The 25,551-nt window shown below is 35.4% G+C and overlaps 3 protein-coding genes across 5 annotated transcripts; 1 reads left to right on the top strand and 2 right to left on the bottom strand.

The window, feature by feature from the left end:
• Positions 1–915: 915 nt before the first annotated feature.
• Positions 916–14,063, top strand: EMB2773 (PHD finger family protein). Of its 3 annotated transcripts, none has more exons than XM_007032643.3 (27): positions 916–1,430; positions 2,000–2,095; positions 3,077–3,218; positions 3,294–3,390; positions 3,466–3,722; positions 4,284–4,391; positions 4,860–4,971; positions 5,224–5,320; positions 5,442–5,628; positions 5,746–6,177; positions 6,266–6,795; positions 6,904–7,114; positions 7,190–7,240; positions 7,356–7,514; positions 7,642–7,809; positions 8,066–8,518; positions 9,165–9,334; positions 10,141–10,249; positions 10,734–10,895; positions 11,006–11,110; positions 11,179–11,412; positions 11,825–11,958; positions 12,044–12,337; positions 12,414–12,846; positions 13,083–13,175; positions 13,282–13,407; positions 13,517–14,063. In XM_007032643.3, the coding sequence occupies exons 1-27, from the start codon at positions 1,150–1,152 to the stop codon at positions 13,739–13,741; spliced, it is 5,466 nt and encodes a 1,821-aa protein (XP_007032705.2). In that variant the 5' UTR covers positions 916–1,149; the 3' UTR covers positions 13,742–14,063. The 3 variants fall into 3 exon arrangements, with proteins under 3 accessions (XP_007032705.2, XP_007032702.2, XP_017975286.1); XM_007032640.3 differs by having other exon boundaries at positions 2,000–2,109; positions 3,085–3,218; XM_018119797.2 differs by having other exon boundaries at positions 1,291–1,430; positions 3,085–3,218.
• A 650-nt stretch (positions 14,064–14,713) lies between these two features.
• On the bottom strand, positions 14,714–17,622 carry LOC18601625 (biotin carboxyl carrier protein of acetyl-CoA carboxylase, chloroplastic-like). Its single transcript, XM_007032639.3, has 7 exons — positions 17,166–17,622; positions 16,297–16,350; positions 16,060–16,211; positions 15,632–15,956; positions 15,404–15,475; positions 15,090–15,155; positions 14,714–15,005 (listed from the first exon to the last, which is right to left on the bottom strand). Exons 1-7 carry the CDS (start codon positions 17,337–17,339, stop codon positions 14,982–14,984), a joined length of 867 nt encoding a protein of 288 aa, XP_007032701.1. The 5' UTR covers positions 17,340–17,622; the 3' UTR covers positions 14,714–14,981.
• Positions 17,623–18,327: 705 nt separating this feature from the next.
• On the bottom strand, positions 18,328–23,016 carry MPPBETA (Insulinase (Peptidase family M16) protein). Its single transcript, XM_007032637.3, has 9 exons — positions 22,228–23,016; positions 21,120–21,284; positions 20,802–20,939; positions 20,543–20,694; positions 20,317–20,425; positions 19,874–19,972; positions 19,282–19,347; positions 18,852–18,959; positions 18,328–18,702 (listed from the first exon to the last, which is right to left on the bottom strand). The coding sequence occupies exons 1-9, from the start codon at positions 22,897–22,899 to the stop codon at positions 18,616–18,618; spliced, it is 1,596 nt and encodes a 531-aa protein (XP_007032699.2). The 5' UTR covers positions 22,900–23,016; the 3' UTR covers positions 18,328–18,615.
• Positions 23,017–25,551: the final 2,535 nt, after the last annotated feature.

Genomic DNA, 25,551 nt, shown 5'->3' with positions numbered 1-25,551 from the left:
GGTATTGTTGTCAAGTTATGCCAAAAATTGGTTAAAATAATTAAAATTACAAAAAAATTATATTTTTGAATTGAGCTTATGAGAAAAGTTATTTCTCATAATTTTCTCATTTAAATTCATGTGAATTATCACAAAATTTTGAAATAATTTATTTACAATCACAAAGTTTAAACTGAAATAAGAATTTATTAAGAAAAAGTCAAATTTATTCAATTCAAATATTTTAAAACAATTTTGATGTACTTATTATAAGTTGAGGTTTACTTTGAAAATTGTGATTAAATTATATCAAGATTCTATAGTGACTCCGTATAACCAAGTTGATGAGATCAAAACTCCATATTAACGTCAGAATTTTTTAAAAGCAACGGCTACTTTAATGCTATTAATTTTATTTAATAAAGAAAATCAATGGAGTCTAATTTCAAAATATATCCATAAAAGTTTCACATATGTATATTCACATCATATAATAAACAAAAATATTTTACTGATACAATTGGAAACAAATGAATTTTGAAATTTCTTCTTCAAATATTTATATTTTTCTACTTATTATTCTATTTATATTTTCGTTTTTTTCAAAAAACAAAAAAGATTCCTTTCTTCACACCAAATAAAACAAAAACAAAATGAGAAACTTATCTGATAAGCTGAGTAGCAGGAGCTGACGCTTGCCGATGACAGCGAGGCAGAACCCAAGGGTAGTTCTGTAAATTACTGAATTCCCAATTTTTAAAAACCTTAATCACCCTATAAATCACCTTCATTAGAACATAATCGACGATTAAGAAATTGAAAATCGAACATAGAGCTTCTCCACCAAGCTAGATAGTAGGAAAATAGAGTCCACCAAGGGCATTTTAGTAACCTAAGTAATATCCCCCATTCCATTTTTAAGCATGCTATAAGTAAAATTCATCGAAAAAAATCCCCCCAAAAACTTTCACACTTTTTCCCCGCCATTTGCTTCTCTCTTCTTCCCAATCTTTTCTTAGGGCTCAAAAAGCTCTTCAACTTCTCCAAGGAAACCCTAATTCCTTTCAAATTATCCCCAGATTTCTACATTATTACGAAACTACCACTCCCTTCTACACTCTTCATGCTCTCTCTCTGCAGCAAATCCCTCGCTCGCCGATTAAACAATCGATGAGCAATCCAAGCAGCACGTCCGCGGTTTCGGACCAACCGGGTCCGGGACTGATGGGTTTGGCCCACCGTGGTATCGGCCTTTCCAACACCATCCACTCCGAGGTCGCGCAGTGCTTGCCTCTTCCTTCGTTGCCCGTTTTCTGTGGCGCTTCGGATCCGGAGCTCCTACTATTCGACGACCCGACTGGTGGAGCTTCTAGGTCTTTGAATCGACCGGAAATTATTGCACAGTCTAGTCGAATCGCCGATCTGCTTCGCGAAACTGATGTTTCATATCTGTAAGCGTATTGTTTTTAGCTGAATTTTTTAAATTCCCGGTAAACTTGAAATTTTTAGTTTAAATTTTAGTGTTTTCTGAAGGTAGTGAAATTTTAGTGTTAGAATGCAAATCTAATTTTATCATACTTGTCTTAGTTAAAAGTAAAATTATGCATTTTGATGTTAAATTATTGTAATTGTGATTTTTCAAAAGCAAAAAGCAAATAGAAAAAAAGTAACAAACAAGCAATTTGAATAAAAGTGATTCATTAGGGATTTAGTAGTCTTACGTATAAGCGATTCGGATTAGGTTTTTTTTTTTTTTGATAAAGGAATTAGGTTATATTTTTGGTTAAGCATGATTTGGCTGGCACTTTCTTGATAAGAATATGAAAAGATTCTTACTTTCCAAATTTCTTTGTATAGTTTATAAGCATTAATGCATGAAGTTAAAAACACTTACTAACAAAACTCCTTGTCTACTTTCATAGTTTTGGCACGTTCTTCAAAATTGTCCTTTAAAAGCCTGCTTTGTTTTATTATGTTGCAATGGATTACAGTTTTTGTTTATACTTGGTTTTGCTTGCAGGAATCTTAGAGATGAGGCGAGTTCAGCTACATATGACTATGTGGAGCCCTTGGAACTTCATGTACAAGTTCTCCAATACAACCCTGCAGCATTTGAGTATGTCACTCCTGGTAAACAAAGTACTCTTGGTTGCTCTTTTTCCTCGTAATTGTTTTTTCTGATGCCCCTGATATGTGAAGTTGTGCTACTTCTACAAAAATTGTGCCAAGGTGTGATATTTCTTTCTGATATATGTAGATGGGTTCTTCACAATATTAGAATGTGATTTCTAGAGAGATGACTATGAGCTATTTTCATTACCCGATCAAAGCCTTCGTAAAAAATTTGAACTCAGGTTCCTGCATGGGAATTGCTGTAATGAATCCCACTTACGTTTATTGCATGAGGAATCGCTGATGTGTGATACTTCAGAATTTGATGTTGTTCAATTCTACCCCAGATTTTCTACTTTGTGAATAATCTCAACCACAATGGCATAGTCCTTTAGCCCTGATGATCTGCATTCTGGATGAAAATAGTTGGCATAGATACCAAAAGTGGTATAGGTTCTTTTGGTGATGGGGTTTTGAGTGGTACATGAGAAGAAATTGTGCCTAGTAGCTATTGTATGAAAATTTATTACTTAAGAGAAGATTGAAGAGGAAGTAATGCGGAGAAATTGTGGATGGAATGGGTAGGTATTAAGAGTTGATTGTGTATATATATGTCTGGAGTCTGTACATGCAGGAATGCTCTTAATTTCACACCTCTTCTATGCTTGCTGATTTGCCATTTATACAAAGTTTTGGATCAGCAAAACTGTATAAATGTCTAAGTTCTAAGTCCATTCTTTTCCTTTCTTTTTCTTTGTTTACTTTTATCTCCCTGTTCATCATTCTGCTGCTGTAGTTGCCGGATCATGTTCTAAAGCAAGTTTTAGGAGTGCTTGATGTAATTAAAGTCCTTGTTTTCTCACCCTCTATTATTTGTATGAATGCGATCTTGTGCATTGTATTCTTGTTCTCTATCTTGGATGATGTGATATCATTTACATAAATTTAATATATCTGCGCTTATTGTTCATTGCATTTCTTCAAGTCTCTCAGGTCTTGTTAAGGAGCAAGTCTCTGGTGGTGCAGTGTTTGAAAGGAAGCCACCCGAGTCAAGTTTTCCTCATATTAGTCAATTCCAGAGAGACATTAGCAGCACTTACAATCAGCAGACTGATGTCATAGCTAATGTATGCATGGATTTCAATTTAGCTATTAATGCTTAGTCTATTTGAACGTACTTAATTTTATTGATGTAATTGCAGGATGCACCGAAATCTTCTTCCAGGAAGCCAAAAGGCAAGAAAAAAGCTGCTAATGATGTTGGCTTATCGGTTCGACCAGATCCTACAGAGCTTCAAGGTTGCCTTGGGTTTTTTTCACCCTTCCTCCCCTCTTCTCATTAATATTTTAACATAGATTTTTTTATTTCTTTAGATGCCATCATTGGGCACTTCCGTGAGATGCTAGAGGACTTTTGTGGCAGAGCTCAAATTCCCAGTGATGATCGGGATGAGACAGAATGGTTGTCATTGCCTGTCAACGATGTTAGAATGCTTGTAAATGAAATTATGTCTGTACGTACAAAGAGACTTCTACATTTGGTTCCTGTAGATAACCTTGTGAAATTATTACGGGTTCTAGATCATCAGATACATCGAGCAGAAGGTTTGTCGGTTGATGAATGTGAGCATGTAAGTTATGATTATTCAGGTTCAATGATGCATTGTTTAGAAACTATCATTTTTGTTGTTCTCATGTTTGCCTTCATGTTAGGAAACAGCTAGGTTGGGTTGGGATAGACCTTAGGTCAAACTTAAGCCATCATATTTCGCCTTTTGATATAAATGGTTTAGCACCATCTTGTTTCCAGGTTTTCCATTGGGACTTGATGCTTGTTAACCAATCTAAGTCGTACAGCATAAACTGTTTTCCCTTATTTTGTTATTGATTTGTTTTCATGTGTGTCTTCTTTTTCAAGGATTCTTCTTTCTACTTTGCTGTAGGATTGTTATTGATTTAATTGTAAGAACGCAAAGGAAACAAAAATGTGAAAGAATGTGTTTACTGTTACTATATGACAGAATACACATCAGACATATCTGTTTGTGATGTTCCTATTGAGACTGTTAATTTGTTTATTTCTGATGTTTTTCAGTTTCTTTTCTTTTCTGATTTTGCAGTTTTTATAGTTTGTTTCATGAGCTTTTTGTGTACCATCAGCCTTATTCATTTTTTTTGTTCAAATGTATCAGCAAGACTCAGATGTATTCTCTTCAGTTTTTTGTGCCCTGGAGTCCATTCATGCTTCTTTGGCAGTAATGGCACATAATGACATGCCAAAGCAATTATATCATGAAGAGGTATGTGCCTTATTTGAGTAAAATGCGTGTAAGTTCATAAGCTTTTAGTGAAGTTATATTTTTGTCCTTAACCTTTCAGTTGTTCTGTTCAAAACCCAAACCTCTTTAATTGTTCCAATAATGTTTTACTGTTAAATAAATCTGTTAAAATAAATGGAAATGTCCAGGTTGTCATGTTAGTACTTTATATCCATTTTAACAGAATTATTTATTGGAAGAACTAAATTGTAATGTTTTGTAAGGTTTGGGATTTAAATAACAAAATTGAGAAGTTAGGAATCAAAATGGAACTTTTTTTAAAGGTTATGGACTGCTGGTGCATTTTGCTCGCCTCATTTTCTTTTATTCTTGTTAAATTTAGTGGTTATATGATCTGTTCTGGTGTGGATTTCTTTTAGTTCTTATGTTACTTGTCTGTTATTTTTTGTCATTGTAACATGGGTTATGGTTTCTGTGTGTTCTCGACAGATCATTGAAAGGATTTTAGAGTTCTCCAGGCACCAGATAATGGATGTTATGTCAGCTTATGATCCATCATATCGTGCCTTGCATAAACCAAGTGAAAATGGAGCAGTTGAAGGTTAGTTATCTGATTTATCAAAAATACTGGATCTTTTTTTAAAGGTGCTACTTTCCAATGACAAAATTCCCTTCATTTGAGTCTTTAAATGTGACAGCATGTCAGAAGTTCATTCCTGCCTTCATTTGTTTAGGACTTAACTGTATCTTTGTCTAATCCATGCCCTAGGTTTATCACTTTCAGTCAAATGGTTGCAGGTATATTATTTTTGTTTTATGATACTGAACTGATTATTTACATCCAATTTTCCAGATGATGAAGACGAAGAGCTTGATGCTGAACTAGGTTCTGCTAGCAAGAAACGACGTAGTACTAAGAGTGTTAAAGCCAAGAAATCAGCATTGAACAAGTGTGCTTATCAAAATGCTGTTCCCTAACTTTGATTCATTTGATACGTTGAATATTATGGCAAGTTATTCAGCATAGCAGAAGTTAGGTGTCTTCTTATTGTTTAACTTTTTCCTTGATAGGGTCTCTGGTGCTGTGAATGCTATACTACAAAAACTCTGCACTATTCTTGGTTTACTCAAGGACTTGTTGTTGATTGAGAAATTATCTGATAGTTGTGTTCTACAATTGCTGAAGACAAGCTTTACTACTTTTTTGGTGGATAACATACAGCTCTTGCAACTCAAAGCAATTGGTTTGATAACTGGGGTATGAATCCAATTATTTGCAGTTAAAAGGATATATATGAATAAATGCATACACACAGATAACTTGTGCTAATTAGATATTGTACTTCAATCTGAATCTTTGTTAGTGTTTATACAGATATTCTACTGTTACACCCAACATAGAACATATATAATAGATGAAATGGTTCAGCTGCTATGGAAGTTACCATTTTCAAAGCGAGCATTAAGAGCATATCACCTACCTGATGAAGAACAGAGGCAGATCCAGATGGTTACGGCTCTGCTGATTCAGTTGGTCCATGGCAGTGCAAACCTTCCTGAAGCTTTAAAGCAAACATCAAGTGGGAGTCCGATCTTGGAAGTCTCAGTTGATGATAGTTATTTAACCAAATGTCATGAATCTGTCCAGGATACATGCTGTCATTTCTGGACCCGTGTCCTTCAGCGCCTTGCTTCTGTAAAGACTCAAGATGCCTCTGAGTTGAAAGTGATGATTGAGAATCTAGTCACTGATTTACTGACAACATTAAATCTACCAGAATATCCTGCTGCAGCTCCTGCTTTGGAGGTGACGAAAGACTTGAGTATATTTCTTTCATTATTATTATTACATAAAGATGATAGTGTTTCAAGACTAAGGAACTTGTCATTTGCAGGTTCTTTGTGTTTTATTGCTCCAAAATGCCGGTCTTAAATCCAAGGACATCTCTGCACGTGCAATGGCAATTGATCTTGTTGGCACAATAGCAGCAAGGTTGAAGCATGATTCTCTCCTCTGTAGGAACGACAAGTTCTGGATATCCGAAGAATTGCTTAGTGGGGATAACGATCATGAAAGTTACCCAAATGGTGTATGTTCAATTTGTTTGGATGGAAAGGTAGAAAAAGTGTTGTATAGGTGCCAAGGTTGTCAAAGATTTTTCCATGCTGATTGTATGGGGGTAAGAGAACAAGAAGTTCCTAATCGTAGTTGGTACTGCCAGTTTTGTGTCTGTAAGAAGCAACTTCTTGTGTTGCAATCATATTGTGAGTCACAGTACCAGGATAATGAGAATAAGAATCATGGTCGCTCAGAAAGGTCTGAATCTTCTGATCCAATTACGAAAGTTGAAATTGTTCAGCAAATGCTTTTGAATTATCTTCAAGATGCTGCTTCTATTGATGATATCCATCTCTTTGTTCGATGGTGTGGACCTAACAAAGCTCTTTCCAAATTATTGTGCATGTGAAAGTGGACAATTGAATTAGTTGTTCCTAATTGTTTTTTTGTTAAAATTTATGTTTCTGGATGCAGGTGTTATCTTTGCTTGTGGTATAAGGATGGCCCCAAATCTCAACAAAATTTCAAGTACTACCTTGCTAGACTGAGATCAAAGGCAATAGTGCGTGACTCAGGGACCGTTTCTTCACTGTTGATAAGGGATTCGGTCAAGAAGATTGCTTTGGCACTGGGACAAAATAATTCTTTCTCTAGAGGGTTTGACAAGATTCTTTACTTGCTTCTGGTTAGTAAAATATTTTACAAGTCCTTGATTTAGTAGGTAAGGCAGGCTTTGTTCTTATTACATGTTTTTGTTCAGGTTAGCTTAAGAGAGAACTCTCCTGTAATTAGGGCTAAGGCTTTACGAGCAGTAAGTGAAAGAATTCTTGAAACTTTTAATTACTGTTATTTGGAACTTGGATATTCATTTCTCATTTTTGTTGACAAAACAAGTTTTCTCCCTCCAATTTGTATGATGATGGCAGGTTAGTATTATTGTAGAAGCTGATCCAGAGGTATTAGGTGACAAACGTGTTCAAGTGGCTGTTGAGGGAAGGTTTTGTGACTCTGCAATATCTGTCAGAGAAGCAGCACTGGAACTTGTTGGCAGACATATTGCTTCACATCCTGATGTTGGTTTAAAGGTATGTATACTTAAACTTCACTTTTCCATCTTATGAAAGCAGGGCATGCTTTATTGACAACACATGCTTTTCCATTGTCTTTGCTGCGCTCCACTCCCCGCTTAAAAAAAAAAATGGTGGTTATTAGTACTTTGAGAAGGTGGCAGAGAGGATTAAAGACACTGGAGTCAGTGTGCGGAAACGAGCAATCAAAATTATTCGAGATATGTGCAATGCGAATCCCAACTTCTCAGGATTTACAAGTGCTTGCATCGAGATTATTTCTCGTGTTAGTGATGATGAATCAAGCATTCAGGTATGGAATCAATGGAAATCATGTATTTCGTGATGCTGGTGTCTGTGCATCTGGAACAATGTTGTTCAAGTTTATTTTTCTTGGTACTTTTTATATTTAAAAAATAATTTTTGTTGCTCCTTGTTCTAACTTAAGGCAGCAGCATTGACCTTTTTGTATGTATATATATATGTGTGTGTGTGTGTGTGTGTGTGTGTAGAAGCTGTTGCTCTCCTGGCATTTTTTTTCATAGTATTTAATTTTCTTTCTTCCTCAGGATCTTGTCTGTAAGACATTTTATGAGTTCTGGTTTGAGGAACCTTCTGGACTGCAGACTCAGTATCCTGGAGATGGTAGTTCTGTTCCATTGGAGGTGGCTAAGAAGACCGAGCAGATCGTTGAAATGCTAAGGCGGTTGCCTAATCACCAGTTTCTTGTAACTGTGATTAAGCGTAACTTGGTCCTCGATTTTTTCCCTCAATCAGCGAAAGCTGCTGGAATCAACCCTGTCTCACTTGCAGCGGTACGTAGGCGATGTGAGTTGATGTGCAAGTGCTTACTGGAAAAAATATTGCAAGTGGAGGAAATGAGTAATGTGGAAGCAGAGGTTCCTACACTTCCCTATGTGCTGGCCTTGCATGCTTTTTGTGTAGTTGACCCATCACTTTGCATGCCAGCTTCTGATCCTTCCCAATTTGTGATTACTCTACAGCCGTATCTTAAGAGTCAGGTAATTTACAGTTGGAACTTATACTAATTTTTTTTTTTTATACGATATGGATATGATCAGATATCTTTTGGATCTATTTCCTTTCTGGGTATTCTTACTTTGAAGTCATTACAATCTGTGTGTTTGTTGTCTGTGTATATTCATATAAATAGCCAACCTTTCTGATACATATCTTTTGGATCTATTTCCTTTCTGGGCATTCTTACTTTGAAGTCATTACAAACTGTGTGTTTGTTGTCTGTGTATATTCATATGAATAGCCAACCTTTCTGATTCATGCTTTTGATAGTATTAATTGCCAGGCAGCCAAATTTATTTTGGAAATAACAGACTATTATATGATTAATTGCGTGGAGTTTAAAATTCTTGTAACCAGACTGCACTGATTCATTGCTTCTTCCCACTAATCCTCTTTGTGTTTGTTAATCTAATGATTTTTATTATTGGCCCAATCTGTTGTTGTGGGAGGGTGCAAAGAAGTCTTTGAAACAATAGCTGTCTTTAAGCACTTGCAAAAGTTAGTTTCTTCAAATTTCCATCATTTTCTTAAATTAATTTCAAAAGTTTGTTTCTGGCCATTTTGTTCACCACTATAATACAGTTGTTTTTAGGTTGCAATGCCTGATTTGTTTTCACTTATGTTCAGGTTGATAACAGAGTTGTTGCACAGTTACTGGAGAGTATAATCTTTATAATTGATGCTGTTGTGCCTTTGATGCGGAAGTTGCCTCCTAGTGTTATCGAAGAACTAAAGCAGGACTTGAAGCACATGATTGTCCGGCATTCTTTTTTGACTGTTGTTCATGCTTGCATCAAGTATCTTCAATTTCTTTTTCACTGTCTTTAGTATGCTGTAATTCTAGTTGTTTGATAAAGTTTTAAGTTTTTTAAATCCCTATTTCTGCCAAAGGCATGAACTTATTTTTTGTTGAGTTTGTCTCCTAGGAATGTGATTCTAGTCTACACTGTTATGTCAATTACTATAATTGTTTTTCCTATATCATTTACTTCATTGTCTTGTAGCTTCAATTATATTTTTTTATGTAATTTTGTGTCTAATCATTTTTTGTACCTTTTATATGAAAACTTCTAGAGAATCTTATGAATTTTGATTAAGTTGTGGCATTTGAACAGATTAATGCTTGGTTATACATTGCTTGTTGCTCTGTATCACGAGCTATCTATGTGTATACATGGATTCATAGATGCATGTATTGTCATCTTGTCATATTGACATGTCAACTAATTTCCAGCCCTGGGCAATCATCATGCATGTTGCTTTTCTCGAACTATTTAGCTAATTAACTAGATCCTATTATATTTTTTATTGTTGCCTCTCTCCAATTACCGTTTCTGGTCAGGATGCAATTATTTTGTGAATCACATATTTTTGAAGATCATACTTGACCACTTATTTAGTAGTAGTTGATAGAGGCTGCTTAGGGGTGACTTACTCATTTTGAGGCGAATAATAGTTAATGTATGTCTTTATTGATGTGACTCTAGAATATTCTTGCCTGTTTTTGCATTTAACAATCCCCTCCACTGCACGCTGTTACTTAGAAGGTATTCTATTTATGCTTTGAATTCCCTCATTTTTTTTTGTTAATTTTTCATTGCAGGTGTCTTTGTTCTGTGACTAAAAAGGCTGGGAATGGTGGTACTGTTGTTGAGTACCTCATTCAGTTATTTTTCAAACTATTGGATTCCCAAGCAACTGATAACAAGCAGGTTCATTGCCAGAAATCTGTACTAAATACATTCTGTAATTGCTTTTGCATGCATGTTCCATTGTTGTTATTTCCACCTGCAATCTTTTGGCTAGTCAGATGCACATATTTTGGTTTTCGTTAGGTGCAACACAAGCAATAAAAGTGATAATTTCTAATTTCAAATTCCAGAAGACTACTTTGTATTTTTAGGATGATTAAATTTAGAGGCCAGTTACTGTTGTACAGCAATGCAAAATGAAAAGGGTGATATTGAAAATCTCGAACTTCTTATAATTTTCCTTTCTTCTTTTAATCCACCACCTGTTAATTTATTGATCAAAAATTGTGTTGGCAAGAAATCTTTATTTCTAGGATTATTAGAAACTTAGGTAAGCACCTTGATCATTGTTATCATTTCCTTGAATCTTAATCTTAGTTGGCTTGAAGTAAACAGACATGCAAGTAAATAATAAAGCTTAAGTCAACACCTTTTTTTTTTGCAGCAAGTGGGGCGTTCGCTCTTCTGTCTTGGATTGCTAATCCGCTATGGAAACTCTTTATTTAGTGGTCCCACTAACAAAAATATTGATGTTGCCAGCAGTCTTAGTTTGTTTAAAAAATATCTTCTAATGGATGATTTTAGTATAAAGGTTAGATCTCTGCAGGTAAGTTTCATTCTTCTCTACTCAGTTATACTGGAGTTTGCTTCAGTTTTCCAATTAGCATATGTTAATATCATAACATATTCTTATGTTTCTATGGCTTCTTTTTTTAGGCATTAGGCTTTGCTCTAATTGCTAGGCCTGAATATATGTTGGAAAAAGACATTGGGAAGATATTAGAGGCAGCATTAGCACCAAGTTCTAATGTTCGTCTTAAGGTAAAATTGTCCCATATCACTAAATTTCTCTATTTGTAAGACACACACTAAACAATTCTGTCAACCAGATGCAAGTGTTGCAAAATTTGTTGGAATATCTTCTTGATGCGGAAAGTCAAATGGGAACGGATAAAGCCGGTAATGATGCAGTTCATTATTCTGTAGAAGGTGGCGGTAGTGTCCCTGTAGCTGCAGGTGCTGGTGATACTAACATTTGTGGGGGTATAGTCCAGTTGTACTGGGATAATATTCTGGGGAGATGCTTGGACTTTAATGAAGAAGTTCGCCAATCTGCCCTAAAGGTGAGATATTGTTTACCATGTCTGTTCTGTGAGGAAGCAATTTTATTATCGTGGACTCAATCTGAACCTCATATCAGGAGAGTGAATAATGTAAAAGTTAAAGTAAATGATAGAGGGCAGTTAGTTCTGAACAAGAATTTTGTAAAAATATTTGTGATCATTTTGTAGCTTGAGTCTTAAACCTATCATTTTGATAGTAAGTTGACTTTGAAAAAAGAAAAAGGGAAAAGGAAAATTGGTACCTTGAAAGTCTTACATGATTCCAATTTTGTTATCAGATTAGTGTTGGAAGCTGCACATATGATTCTCTAGCAGATGGTTGGACTTATTAAGTCTAACCGACATGCTACTTGTTTCTTTGTTATTATTGCCCGTTTGGACTGATAATTTTCTTGAGATGTTATTGAAGCAGATAGTGGAAGTTGTGCTTCGTCAAGGTCTTGTTCATCCTATTACTTGTGTGCCATACCTTATAGCTCTTGAAACAGATCCTCTGGAAGTCAACCAAAAGTTGGCTCATCATTTGCTAATGAATATGAATGAGAAGTACGTCTCTTGTGCTATTAAAATTTTCTCTGTCCTTTCCATTTGCTTAGCACATCTAATATAAGCTTCATTTTTCATTTTTCAGATATCCTGCTTTTTTCGAAAGCCGTTTAGGAGATGGCCTTCAGATGTCATTTATCTTCATGCGTTCCATTAGTGGCAATGCCCGTGAAAATCTAAATGAAAAATCCCAATCCAAGTTTTCTGGAAATTTGAAAGGGAAATCTGATGCTGGGTCTTTAACACAAGCAAGGCTGGGAGTTTCCAGAATTTACAAGCTCATTCGTGGAAATCGGGTTGCTAGAAACAAATTTATGTCCTCAATTGTGCGCAAATTTGATAATCCTAGCTGGAATGATTCAGTTGTACCTTTCTTGATGTGAGTTAATCAATGCCAATTCTAAATATTCTACCTCAGTGAGTAATTTTACTGAGATGTCTGTTACTTTTTTCAGGTATTGTACAGAAACTCTTGCTTTGTTACCATTCTCATCTCCTGATGAACCGCTCTATTTGATCTATGCTATAAATCGAGTAATACAAGTTAGAGCTGGGGCACTTGAGGCAAATATGAAAGCCTTGAGTTCAAATTTGCTAAAGGCAGATGCTCAGAAGACAACTAATGAAAATGGGACCGTTCAACTGGATCATAGTCGAGCTGTTTTCAATTATATGGCTACAGTTGATTTGAATGGAACAATTCAGGAGGAGGCTGTGGTTCAGCCTGCTCTCTATCACATGACATCCATTGATTTGAATGGTGCAATCCAACAAAAGCTCACTCATGAGTCTATTTCACATTATACTCCTGCAGTGGAGACAACAATGCATAAGATGAACCATTCTGAAACTCATACTCTCTCCGAAGAGGATATGCAAAAAATCCAGGTACTTTTGAACCCTGCAAACCTTACTTTTCTATCCCCTGCAATGAATGCTTTTGAATTTTTGCATAAACTCATTTTGCGTGGAGGTCTGTATGCTTTGCTTTAGGAAAAAAAGGGCATTTTCTTCGATTGCTTCCAACATACAGGGTTGCCTGGCATTTTGGTTTAAGCTGTAGGATGTTCACTGGTTAATGATAATGCTTTTATTATTTTGACATCCTTTTGGTGCTATTCCAGGCCGACTGTCTTGCTGCTACTGCACTACAGCTTCTCATGAAGCTGAAAAGACACCTAAAAATTGTTTATAGCCTGAATGATCAAAGATGCCAGGTTAAGATTACGCTTATCCATGACTTTGCATTTGGAGGCATTTTTTTTCTGCCTGAATGAAAATATGAAACTGATTTCACATGTGAATCTTATTTTGTATAACTAGGCATTTTCTCCAAATGAACCTATAAAGCCTGGGGACGTTCTCACGAGGCAGAACATTCCCTTTGACATCAGTGAAACACACACTAGCCTGCCTTGCACTTATCAAGAATTGGTGCAGAGATATCAGGTAATTTTAACATTTTAGGAGTCTTACTTGACAGAAGATGAGAGTATTGAAGTTCAATTCCATTGTAGTATCTTGGACATCAGTTCTTACTTGCTCGATTGTTGTACAGGAATTTAAAAACGCATTGAGGGAAGATAGTATTGATTACTCAATTTTCACAGCAAACATCAAAAGGAAGCGCCCAAATCCCAGGAGAGGAGGGAAAGCAATGCGCATGACTGGTGGGGATGAAGATGATGATTATGATGATGAAGACTGGAAAGGTGGTGTACGGAGACTGAGTAATAGTGGAAGGAAAAGTTACGGCAGCAGAGGCAGTAGGCAGCGATGGTAGATGTAAATACAATGACAGGTAGGCTAACATGTACATTAGGTTGAAGGAAAAGAATAGAAATTAGGATTAGGATAGGTTAAGAGCAAAAAGGATAGGGAGAATAGGAAAGAGAGGAAAGCAAGCAGGCAGGCAGGGGGGATGCATTTTAATTTTTGTTGTAGCTGTTTCCATTTGTAATATTGATTTGGCTCTAGAGTCAGAATGTGCATTCTTTCCTTTTAACCACTTGGTATTTTAGACAGATTTGTAACCTTTGTTCGATAGGAAACTCTTATGAGATATACAGAAAAAAGTAATGGAAATATACTGCCTTTACTATTCAGATTGGATCTTGAAAATAATACCAAGGGAAATACATTGCTTGATTTATGATCGGGTGGTCTCATATGTATGACAGGATTAAAGGGTGTGTTCCAAAGTAAATGAGCAAAAATAATGTAACCAGTTTAATTTATGATTCAGGGTTACATGTATAAATTATTCTTATGCTTACAGGAGTATTAGCATTGAGAAGTAACGAACCAAAACTTCTTGAATTCTTTCCATACCAACTTCGAGTCAAGACTAAACTTTCAAACTTCGGAATGAGTTTCTAGATTAATAAAAAAAAAATTAAATAAGTTTTTTATTTTTTATTGTATTCAATTAAATTTATATATTTTTATTTTAAATCAAATGTCATTAATCACTATGATATTAAAATCACATAACAACAAAACTTAATTCAATTCAAAATAAAAATACAAAAACTCAATTGAACTTAAAGATAATAAAAGTTTATTTAAATTTGTTTTAAATAATTTAAAAAGTTTTTTTAAATATATATATATATATATATATATATATATATATATATATATATATATATATATATATATATAAAAACCTCTCTACCATCTTTACTTTACCAGGAGTTCTTTATTTTTAAATTAACAGGGAAGCAACAATCGGACGAGAAAGGAAAAGAAAATGTTGAGAAAGATAAAAAGAGGAATAAGTTATATTTGCTAAACGTCCAAAAGTAAGCACAAAAGAGTTCAATCTGGTAAAGAGAAGTCTTGTGCCTTGCCTTGTTCCAAGTATCAAACATAACAGCATAATTCTCAGAAGCACAAGAGAAGCAGTATTAGTTCAAAAATTACAAGAGTAATTTGGATCTGATTATGTGTAGAACCCAATAAAGATTAAACCAAAAACATTGTCTGCCACAAAGCTTGACACAGGTCCTTTCCCAAGTTATTCAGGGCACAATCACAAGTAGAGGCTGCAGTCAGAAATACAGGAGATTCAGACTAATATCAAAATATATAAATATATTTAGAATGAGAGAGAGAGAGAGAGGGGTTACCATGTCTACACTAACTGCTTTTCCGTCCTCTGCCAATATCTCGCTTATGGTTCCGGATTGGTCAGCCTGAGAAACCAAAAAATTAAGAATGAATAAAGAGTACAAAGAAATTAGAGATATCAAGCGTTCCAATGAATTATGAACCATCTACGCCAACACTAACAAGATAAATTATTGGCAATATTTAACCTCAAAAAATTGGTAGATAACTATTCATGGTTCTACTATATTTTTCTCATATTAATAGCACACTAAATTTCTGAATCTTCAGGGGGAGCCCGTAAATTAAGTTAAAAATAAGCGAATGAACATACTTCAATTTCATTCATCAGTTTCATAGCCTCGATGATGCAGACAACTTGACCTTTCTGTACTTTATCTCCGACCTGAAAGACCCAGTTGAGAAATGTCAGAATATTTGTTCACATGAATATTTTTGTTGAACAAAAATTTTAGACTAAATTATGCATTAGCTTTTCCTGCTCTTATGGCAAAGAAGCTCTCAACTGGTACACCATTAACAGAAGACTACAAGCATTTACCTTGACAAATGGTGGTTCACCTGGTGCAGGACTCCTGTAAAAGGTTCCAGCCATCGGGCATTTGAAGGGAGGATGAGACGAACTGCCTGTTTTAGCAGGGGGGTGTGAGGAAGGTGCTGGTGCTGGAGTGGCTGGGCTTACAGGAGCAGGAGCTGCTACTGGGGGTGCAGGAGGTGGAGTTTGAAACATTGCATGAGGCATGTATTGTGGCATGACGATGGGAGACGCTGGCTCTGGCAGCTGCAAAGCTTCCTTCTTTCTTATTACAAGCTCACAATCTGACTGCTTCAGTTGCAACTCTGTAATATCTCTTGAATCAACAAGTCTGCTCATCAAAGATAACACCAACATTGATTATGAAACTGGTGCTTCTTGTAAAGAACACATTTATTCAAGTAGTCGCAAAATAAGGAGATGCTTCAACTTACTTAACAAGGTCCGAAACTTGTGTCATGAATGCTGAGATTGCTGCAACATCTGGAATAGTGTTCTCTGAAGATTTATCATTTTCCTTGGGCAACTCAACTTTAGGCTTTGCATCAACTACTGGTATAGAATTTGAGGATTTCTCTGCAGCAACCTTAATTTTACAAAGTTGGTTTAGTAAACATTACGAAAGATCTCATCTAAATATTGAGATTTCAACTTCACTGCTAAAAACTCACCTCATTAAGTTGCGCATGCCCCTTGAATGCTGTAGTTTGCTTCCCATTAGACCACTGCAAATGAAAGCCAGATCAGGAAACAACCAGCAAATTTAAACATTTTGCCAAAATCACTGCATATCGCCCACGTGTTAGTTGCATCACTACAAAGCAAACGCTGCTTACGCATACACGCTTTTGTATTGGGACAATTCAATTGCAAAAAAGAAATTCTACGTGTGATATATCAAGATTTTGTCAAAACACCAGTGTTGGATAGAAGCCTTCAATATGGTCACTATAACCACGCAGGAGAGAGAGATTAGAATATGAATTGCCATTCTCATATAAGCAATACTTCACGGAAGCAAAAACATGTTAACTTTTTATTTTAAAACAGTGGACATACTGACAATTCAACAAGACAAGTTGGGATTTCGGGCAGAAATAAGTATATATAAAAGTCTATTAATAAGTCAAATAAAATAACTTTTACAGGGAAAGAAAGCATTTTGCCATTGATTTATAGTTTTTTCTTTCTTAATTTTTTCAATTTTAATTTCTTTTTTGCTTTGTTATTATATATTACTCAACCACGGATGGTTTCATAAGTCTAGAAAACAAATTTGGCATAAACAGAGGAAAAGAGGGAAAAAAAATGATCCTTCAGTTTTTAAAATTAAAAGACTTGTTAGCCACATTTAAAAACTATAAACAAACCATTCGTGCATTATTCAAACTAAATCCCAAAAACCAGATCTCTAACCACAGCCATTAACCATATTATCAAAAACCCATCAACCCAAATCCCACCCTCTTTCAAACAAAACCAAAAGGTTCAACTTTAAGAAATTAAATTTTAAAAGGAAAAAAAGAAGCATGAAACTAACCTGACATCCTGAAAATGCAGGGACCAGGATTGAAGATCCAAATGACAAGGAAGATTTGGAGCTAGACGTGGAACTTTGAGGAAGAGGCAAAGAGATCCTTTGAGTTTGGCTTAGTTGATTTGTTCTTAAAATAGACGAGATCTTGGGGCATGGAACCGAGATTGAAGAAGCCATGTTTATTGCGTTGCAAAGCAAACCCAGAGAAGGTTATAGCTTTATGGATAATATATATGGAAGAAGAAACAGAATGGTTGGGGGGGGGGGGGGGGCGATGAGACTTAGGAAAGGGGAGAGAAATCTGAGGAAAACAAAAGAAGAAAATAAATGTGGGTTTGAAGGGGAAGAGGGAAAGAAGGGAAGAGTTGAGTGTCTCTATATACATATATATATATATGTATATGTATTTATTTATGTTGGGTTTGTTTTTGTTTCCGATAGTTACGAAGAAGAGAAAGAGAGGAAAGGGATCAATGTCGTGGCTTTAACTAACCTCAACTACATTCAACACACCAACTCAACCCCACAGCCACACGCGGTCTGTAGACTGTCGACTGTCGACACAGGGTTTCCCTCCAACTTTTATTTTTCTCATAATTTCTTCAATATTGGATTTTAAATTCTTGGTTTATAATTTTGGTCAGGGTAGGGTAGGATTTTATTTGAGTTTTATGGCTTTGGCTTTTTTCCCTTGACGTGAGTACAAGCACAAAGGCAGAAGAAAACGACGACTACTTAACCTATACAAGCCAACCTGCTGTTTATCATTTCCCTTGCTCTGGGTTACTGGATGACAGGTAACAGCTAGTTGTTACAGGATTAATACGTACATCTCGAAAGCCTTCTTCTATGAATCAATCTTTCTCCAATTGACAAGGAAATGCGATTGGTGCTAGATAATAACAATACTAATAAGATTAATTCAATTCATAATTTGATTAGCTTCTTTGCCTATTACTAAACAAAAGACACACGAGGGATTAACATATTTTTGTTGATACCATCCAAGGATTTATATGCACCATGTGATTCACAGTGGCATAATTAAATTAGTGGTTGTTGAACAATTAATCTGAATGAAAATGATGCATAGGGATAGGGTGGCCAACAGGCAGTTCAACCGCCAGCAGTGTCACCGAATATTTCAGCTCAAACATAAATGCCATTTAGAGCTAAGATCCAACTATATAAATGCAACTCAATTTATCAACATTACGGCATCATTTACCTTGTTTTGCAAAAGAATTTCTCCTGATTCTCAGCACATACACTGAAGACAGCATGCTTATTACAGAATAACAACAAAAGTTACAGAACCAAGAACCTACAAAATGAATAGAAATGCCACCCTTGGGTGTTTCCGGAAACTTTTGGTTGTGTAAAAGTGCCAAAATGTTTGGTGATTGCCCAACAAGGAGATGATCCATGGACAAACAAGGAAACGGAAAACAATCTAATAACGGTTCCAGTAGGTTCTGCGTCTGAACCAGTTGTAGTCCGGCAAACCTTGGATGGGGCCCATGGCAGCAATTGCGATATCCTGCAAACACAAAACATAAACGGCTTTAATATGTGATATACTGCCATTTCAACGTCTCATTCCACCAACATTCATTTGTTTTTGACTCCATTCCAGTTAAAGCAGCAAAAGTGTGAATAGTAACTGCTAGGTTAGGTTGTAACTCCTACCCTGTCATAGATATATCGGTTTGCAACACGTTTAACACTGCTTGGGTCAACAGCATCAATCCTAGCAAATAGTTCAGCAAATGGGATTCTCCGACCATATGTAAGTAGCTGCAAGGATGGGGACATTAACACAAATACAAAATTAAAATATGAGTAATAAATGATAATATATGTTATGCCTGCCACAACTGCTCAAGCACTGCTACTATCTGGTGTGTATGTTGTGCAACGTGGTCAGCATGAAACAACTCTACTCTTTAAAGATCATACAATTCTGTATGATCAAAAGAATCTTGTTTCTAGTTATTAAGAATTCTCCTTGAATCATTTACAACTTTATTTGCTTAAAAACAGCTTATGTGCAGATTCAAAAGATAAAACTTGTACTGCTAGAATTTAAAATCATTCTAATGCGGACAAAAATTTGTACCTGGCGCCCAATATCTTCAGCTACAGGACTAGTTCCATCTATGTGAAGCATCAAGGATGACTTCAACTGCAACAAGAAACAGCTATAGAAGCTAAGTACATGGCTACATAATACTCACTATTTACACGGCATAGGCCTAAATCCCATACAGAGATCCGTGAGTGTTAACATTCAAGAATGCATTGAAGAGTGAGAGGATGAAAAGTGGCATGAGAGAATGAAAAGATATCAGCTAGCACAGGCATCATAGTGATATTTTAACTAAGAACAAGAAAAACTTTGTGACATTGATTTCCACTGAAGAGTATAGTTTCTCTACAACTGCACCATAACATGAATAATAAAGACAAAAAAAATAACAAATACTAATGAACTATTTCAACCAAAATCTAGAACAAAAACTGAGCTCTTTAAACAACATCTGCACTCACTGGTGCATTGTTATTAATGTAGACGTGCAAAATCAACTATTGGCAGCTGGTTTTATACTATTAGCAAACTGCTAGAAGTTCTTAAAACAATAGAAAATGTCAAAAATGTCAAAATTGGTATCTACCAAAAGCGAAGAAAAGATAGCAGCATTTGTAGCTACCTGGTTACGAGCACGAATGACATCAGCTTCTGAAACACGATGAGCTAGCTTGGTTGTCTCATACATAATAGCATATGCCAAATCATCCAAACAATCAGGCTGAAAATAGAACATAAAACTTAATATTTTATTTATAAAGTAAAAGGTAGAATAATATGAAAAGAAAAATTAAAACATTAGACAAATAGAACAGCATACAGGCAACCACTCACACATGCAAAACAATTTAGTTAAACTAATGCAAGTGGGGGGATGGGGAGACAATAACCAGATAAGATGTAAAGGCTGCTAGACGATGAATTAAAAGTATCTATAATGATATCAAGGAATATGGCAACTTTATAACCCAAAAATGTCAATTATAACTAATACATATTGATTTTTTTTAATCAATTTTTGTTCAGATCGTAATAAAAAATTACAGAAATGGGCAGCAACCTCACCTTGGCAACAGCATAGACACCGAAAAGACCAGTGTCTTTGTAGTTCGTATTGAAAGCCATCATGCTTTCTGCAATTTCATCAATGCCAACTCTTTGCGCCAGCTCAGAGCTGTTTAAAGGATTTTCAAAACTAATCAACACATTATTGCAACAGAAGAGTCTCATCTTGAGACTGCCAAAGCAAAGTTAGTTTTAAAATGTGATTCCACCTAATGAAAAAGCTCACCCCATGTGCTTTCCACCCCCAGCATTTTTGCTCCATGAACCAAGCATTGCCTGCATAACCATTAGTGCAATGGAATCTGGATCTGTCCAAGATGCTCCCTCAAAAGCAACCGCAAATTGTGCTAGAGGAATATCATCATTGATCATTCTAACCTAATTTTTTCAAAATAAGAAAATAATACCTTAGAAGGGATACCACATTGAAAGTGAAAATTAATGAATAAAAAAGGTTTAAAAATATATTGTCATGGCACCCCCACCTCAGAACCAGTAAAAGTAGCTGGTTCGTTCGCAACTAACTGAGAAGCAGTGGTTGGATCAGCTGATAACTTGGTAAACAACTTCTTTACTTGCTCAACAACTTCCTCATGCTTAACAGCTCCAGAAGCAGCAATGACCTGAAAAGTTACCACATAACACACATTCATAAGAACCTACAAACAACTAGTCTTGCACCACGTACCTTACAGGATGTTCTAAGAAATCAATGGAACAACAAGATATTCATCAGTTGTAAGGACTTTGTCGTATCATATTAAATGAAGATACACAAGAAGGTACAGTAGCTCTTTGCATACCATTCTAGGAGCAGTGTAGTGTGTCTGAATATAGTTCTGGAGATGCTCTTTGGTGATTGTCTTAATATTTTCAGCAGGTCCGAGAATAGTTCTACCAAGAGGAGTGTATTGGAACGCAGTTGAATGCAAATGGTCAAAAATAACTTCCTCTGTTTGACCTTCAACCTACAAAATTCCCCAAGATAATAGCCTTTTTACGAATAAACATCATAAAACAAAGAACAAGTGCATTTGGTGAAACCAAAACAACATTTTTAATATAGAAAATAGTGATAATAAATATCCCTATAATGCTTGAAAAGATATTATTTCACACCCCAACCACCCAAAAAAAACAACCTAGAGAATATACTTAACATATCATTCTCTGTATAAAAAAACGCAGCAATTTTTATTACAACCAAATAGTCCATGCAGATCTATTTCTAACCCCAAAAATTCCTATACAGCACATGTAGCCCATAAAACACCAATCATTGCCAAATGTGTCAAACAAAGCAAACAGCTCCAAATCAGAAGGTTAAGGAACTACCTTCACCTATTAGCAAAACAGAAGCAAATTATTTTCACCAAATAACATACTTATCTATACTTTTACCCTTAAGATTAAATCCCTTCCATCTAATTCTATACGCCAAGCAAAAGTACAAAGAACCCAATTCCTATTACCTCCTCTATTCCCTGAAAACAGATATAATACATTCTAAACCAATCAATCACAAACATATCAGAATCCATTCTAAATCAATCAATCAAACACATAGCCAAAAGCCACATTAAAGAAAATCCAAAATCCATCTTTTTATTACTTCCACCATCTACCCTAAAATCACCTCCTTCTCCTTACTAATCCTATGCTTGTCAAACTTTAAATCTTTCATTTCCTTAAGATTATATATATTCCGCAAAGTTGACTTTTTAAATCCAACACCATTAATCTAGTTACTATTTACCTCCTACATGCCAAGCAAAAACACAAACAAACCAATTCCAATTCCCTCCAATATTCCCTGAAAACAGAGTCAATATTTTCTAAATCAATAAAAAAAATACACATATCCTCCCAAACCCATTGAAATTCCCCAAAAAATCCAATTTTTTTAATTACCTCCTCCATTTCCCTTAGAATCACATCCCTTTCCCTACTAATCCTATGTTCCTCGAACTTCGAATTCTGTAAAATATCAGCCAAAATATCCAACGCTTTAAACACATCCTTATCCATAACTTTCGCGTAATAAGTCGTCTGTTCCCTCGAAGTATAAGCATTCAAATGCCCACCCATATTCTCAATCTCTTCCTCCAATTCCCTCGCAGACCTCTTCTCCGTCCCTTTAAATATCATATGCTCCAGAAAATGCGCCGTCCCATTTGTCTCATCGGTCTCAAATCTCGACCCCGCATCAATCCAGACCCCAACCGTGGCCGTGTGGGCAGACAGAGTAGATTCAGTGGCAACGCGGAGGCCGTTGGGCAAAGTTGTAATTTTTGTTTCGGGGGAAGAGAGGATGTGGGTGTGGGAAGCTACGGTTGGGTGAGGAGAACCGTATTTGAGGAAACGGGGATCTGGGTTTTCGAGTTTCTGGAGCTTTGATTTGACGGAGAGGGCTAATCGGTCGTAGATCATGGCGGTCGGGGAAGGAGGGGAGGGTTTCGGAGGCTCGGAAGAGGCGGTGGCGGCGAGTGGAGAGACGGCGGAGGAAGATGATCGGGCCGTGGTGAAAGAAGATGATGGCTTGTGGGACCGGCGAGCTAGAGAGAGAAGCCGCTTGATCGCCATTTTGATGATTTCTCGCTCTCTCTCTCTCTCTCTCTCTCTTTGTGTTTCTTACTGTGGATTTCTTAGGGTTTGTGGGGAATTGGGAATTTAGAGAGTGGAAGAGTGGCAGGGTCCGCTGCTGCCTGCTGGTGGTTTATTAGGGGAAATGAGGGCATAGCTTAGCTTAGCTTAAAGATAAGGAACGATGTCGTTTGAAGAGGAAAGAGAATGATTCTTTCAATTAATTAAGTCGTTTTAAAAGAAAAAAGGGCAGCGGTGTGAAATGGGTTTCACATATTCTTAGGAATCGGGGGCTTGAGGTCTTGAGCTTTGTTCTTTTGACTTAGCACAGGGTAGCTTCATGATTTTTGGGTCAAAATCTAAGTTTACTCCCTCCACTCTATCAAAATATTGGATTTAACTATTCAATTTTAATTCTTATATTTCAAAATTTATTAATATCAATTCAATTATTAATATTATTATCTTTTTTCAATAAAATTATTGAAATGACATTTGATTATATTGACATATTATTAATTAAATTTATTTAAAATTTTTGAAATTTTAGTGATTTGATCCCTATGATCTATTAAAATGTTGAATTAATCTATTTACTATAATTCATACAAGTCTTTGTACTTTCTATATTAGTTCATTTCAATTTAATTTTTATTATTGTCAAGTTTCTTTAATTAGAATGAAATTAATTAGGTTGGACGTTGTTGTAAGAAGTGTTACAAACAATTAAAAAGATGTACTAGAGACAATGAAAAAAAGATTGGAACAACTTTAAAATATCTAGTGTTGTGAGAAGTGAAAGAAAATAGATAAACAGTAAAATAATAATCAAAGAATAAGTAAACAGTAAAATAACGTATTATCATAGTAAAGTAACACTAATAATAGATAGAGAATAGGTGAACCTTAGATTGAAATTGAGAAGAATTATGCAAAAAAGGGTTAGAGAGAGAAACTTTGAATGAAAATATATTGTACTAATCCTCAAAATCTCTCTGCAAATAAAATTTGAAATCTTTATTTCTAAAGCAAGAAGAAACAGTTATTCAAGAAAAGCTTTAATGTAAATAATGAGTAAAAGTTTATAAAATTCATTATGTGAGTATTAAAGTAGGGATTTTATTGTATATATATAATGAGTAACATTTCGAAATTCATTTTATATGATTATTGAAGTAATGAGTATTTTATGCTTATTAATAATGTAATATGATTTATTCTCGAGTAGAAGGTAAGAGAGGAGAAATATATGAGTTTGTACACAAAAACAAGATAAGAGAGGAAAGATATATGAGAAAATGTACTAAAAAACAAGATAAGGGTGAGAGGCATAAACACTTTGTATTTCAAGAAAAGATTAAAAAGAAAATCTTTTTAAATACCTTCATATCTAAGCCACAAAGTCAAATTCTTTTAAACAATGAAAATAACCTATGTATCGTGTCACTTGTTTCGAGTTGCTTTTGCTACTATTTGAATGAAGTAGTTATTCCACTTGTATTAATTGTTTCAAATGAAAGAGTGCTTTACTCATTTTAATTATCTTATATGAAGTAAAGTTTCATTTGTTCTAGTTGTTATGTGTGAAATAGTGTTTCATTTTATTCTAGCAGTTTTCATTATTCTTTCTATAGCATTATGCTGTAAAATAACTTTTAAAGAGAACAAATAGTAATCAAAATCAACTGTGTACAGACATCGACCAATATTGCATGTGATTGACAACCACGTAACAATCCAAAAAAGTTAACAGCAATTCTTTGACTAACCTGTGCGAATCTCTTAAACCTTTGCTTCATATTCCACTTTGCATCAGTGTCCTTTGATTCTCTCTCTACATCATGCAATTTTTGGTTTTTGTGGGTGTTTTCATAGAAGTTTGATGGCTATATCAGTACTTGTTGCAAGAGTGGTTTGACCTTGAGCAGTTCGATTGGTGTTGATCTTGGTTGCAGTTGTCTTATATTCTGTAGCTCTAGTGCATGCAGTTTTATCAGCAGATTGAATACCAGTTGCAATAGTATTGCAGGTTTGATCAGTCTCAGTCATTCCTCTAATATGAGTATCAGCATCCTCTCTCATGAAGGGTGGAGAATAAAATGGGGTTGGTAGGACATTTATTTTCTTGCTTTATCTTATTGATTCATTTTAAATGTTGATTGCAGTCTCCATGGGAGGGAAGATGTAGGTGAAGGGAGGTCTTGGTCTAGGCACTTTCCAAAGGATCTATGGTGGAAGCCAAAGGAAAAGAAGTTTTTTCATTTTTTTTGGTAAAATAAAAGGAATAGAAGTTGCCCACCACACTTTCACATTGATCAACAGTTACAGAATATGAACTTCAATGAGCTGATAACCTAAGGGTAAGCTCCACTCTTTGTTGCCTTAATTTATCAGACTACAAGTATAATCTTAACTGTTCTCATTTGCTTTACATTCTTTGTTGTTACTTGTTACTCCAAATGTACTTTGTGTTACTCTCAATCGATGGACCAGTTTCTCTGCTCCTGTTCATGGCCCCTGAGTAACATTGCTTGTAACTACCACAATGCCACTTAGTCTGAAGTAAGCAGTTCATCTGATTGATGATTTTGGAGCTGGCTGCAAGGCTTGTAAGGAGGAAGAGATATCCATTGGATCAACAATATCAGGCAT

This window comes from Theobroma cacao, chromosome 4, assembly GCF_053813885.1.
Source record: "Theobroma cacao isolate CCN51 chromosome 4, ASM5381388v1, whole genome shotgun sequence".
NCBI lineage: Eukaryota > Viridiplantae > Streptophyta > Magnoliopsida > Malvales > Malvaceae > Theobroma > Theobroma cacao.
The sequence above is the reverse complement of the archived record's forward strand: the minus strand, read 5'-3'. Positions and strand labels throughout refer to the sequence as shown.